General features: G+C 55.0%; 1 protein-coding gene across 1 annotated transcript; it reads right to left on the reverse strand.

Moving 5' to 3' along the window:
- Positions 1-374: 374 nt before the first annotated feature.
- LOC127349320 (uncharacterized) lies at positions 375-1,717 on the reverse strand. Its single transcript, XM_051375058.1, has one exon. The coding sequence runs from the start codon at positions 1,666-1,668 to the stop codon at positions 400-402; it is 1,269 nt and encodes a 422-aa protein (XP_051231018.1). The 5' UTR covers positions 1,669-1,717; the 3' UTR covers positions 375-399.
- Positions 1,718-1,937: the final 220 nt, after the last annotated feature.

Here is a 1,937-nt window from a genome sequence, read left to right on the forward strand (position 1 = left end):
GCAAGCATGTTTTCTTTTTTTTTTGTATTACAACGCTTAACAACAAGCGGACGTGGTCTTCATCTTTCGCTTCTACCCGGTGGCTTCATTGTGGTACTGAAGCAGCGGAAAGAATTCTTACAAAAACAGTGGCCAAGAATTAATTAATAGACATGTCCATTACTTGTAGCTTCAGAAAACAATAGTGTAAAGATAAATGTGTTCAATTCTCTTGAAAACTGTTTGTTCTCCTCATCTTTTGTGTGTGTGCTCGAACTTTGGCCAACTGATTATTGTCAAAATATACTTTATAATAATCTCTATTATTAAGAGCTCGGAAAACAATCGGAGTTTGCCCGGGACCCAGTAAAATTCATCGAATGACCATACATGACAACAACATAATACATTCGTCAAAGTTTAAGAATCTGTCTTTGACGGATAGGTGTCTTGCGTTGCGCAATGGCCACTGGGTTTAAACTCCATGTCGCCGCCGCTAGTGAAGTGGAAGCCATCGTCGCAGAAGTTGCTGTTGCCGGCCAAGCCGTCCCCGGCGCAGAGCAGATTGACAAAGCCGTCCCCCGTGACACCACCATTGTCGGCGTAGAAGGAAGCATCATCGGCTTGGATGCCGTCACTGAATCCCTCGCCGCCGCCGCCGCCCATCAGGTAGTAGCTTGGAACAGGCTGCTCGGGCGCTGGGAAGCCCTGGTAGATGGGTCCTGCATGCTGCTGGTATGGGTTCTCCTCGCCGTAGAAGGAAGCATCATCGGCGTTGCTGCCGTCGCTGAACCCAGTGCCGCCGTCGGCATGATGATGGTAGTAGCTTGGACCTGGCTGGTCGGGGATTGGGAAGTGCTGGTAGCTCGGTCCTGCCCCCTGCTCCTGGTATGGGAACTCCTCGCCGTAGAAGGATGCATCATCGGCTTGGCTTCCGTGGTTGCCGCCGCAAATCATGTCGAGATGGCTCGGCACTGCCTGCTCTTGGTAAGGGAAATCCTCGTAGTAGCTTGGATGTGGCTGCTCCTGGTGTGCGAAATCGTCCTGGTAGTAGCTTGGCCCTACGAGCTGCTGTGGAGCCGGGAAGACCTGGTGGTGCTGGTCGATGTCGGTGGCTTGCAGCTGGTTCTCCTTGATCTTGCCTTTGGTGAGGTGTATGCGGCTCAGCACGGTGTTCTGGAGCGGCGGCGAGGTGATGGTGTACTCGTGCATGACCCAGCCGGACGGGGCGCTGCCATTGCCGTTCTTCCTCTTCCTCTTCTTCCCCTTGACCTCCTCCTCCTCCTGCTCGTCGTCGTCGTCGAATCTCTTGTAGGTAAGGTCGTAGCGCTTGTACTTGATGTCCATCTCGTGGCCGCCGGGACTCAGCAGGGTGAGGGTATGGCACTGGCCCTGCTGGCCGCGCCATATGCCGCCGTCGCCGCCCTTGATGACGCGCTCCCGGCGCCCCCCGTTCTTGGTCACGTCGAGGAAGAAGGCGTGGTGGCTGTCGGCGTGACCGTGCCGCGCCAGGAGGTCCGGCGGCGGGAGGCTGGCCGGGTTGTCGTCGAGGACGGCGTGGGCGAAGGGCGGGTCCGGGATGCCGAGCGCGCGCGGGAGGAGGTAGTGGGCGACGATGTCGTCGTCGGTCGGGTCGAACTTGAACGCCGGCGGCATGTCCGGGGAGAAGCCAAACCTGAAGGCCTCCATTGTCTCCCGATTCAATCTGGCTGGAGATCGAGTTTGGGTTCCTGGTCGGTTTAAGTTTCCGCTGTGGCTGGGAAATCGAGCAGCTCGATCAGCTTTATACTTATAGACTACTCCACCTACCATATATGAATCCGAGACGAGACGAGTTTGCCTGGCTCCATGGATTCGACTTCACTTGAGTTACAAACCGGATTCGATTGCACTTGACTTGACTTGCGCATTACTGAATCGCTGCCTATTTCCAAATATTACTGCTCCAAAGCATCCCA

The sequence above is a fragment of the Lolium perenne genome, chromosome 4 (assembly GCF_019359855.2).
Source record: "Lolium perenne isolate Kyuss_39 chromosome 4, Kyuss_2.0, whole genome shotgun sequence".
NCBI lineage: Eukaryota > Viridiplantae > Streptophyta > Magnoliopsida > Poales > Poaceae > Lolium > Lolium perenne.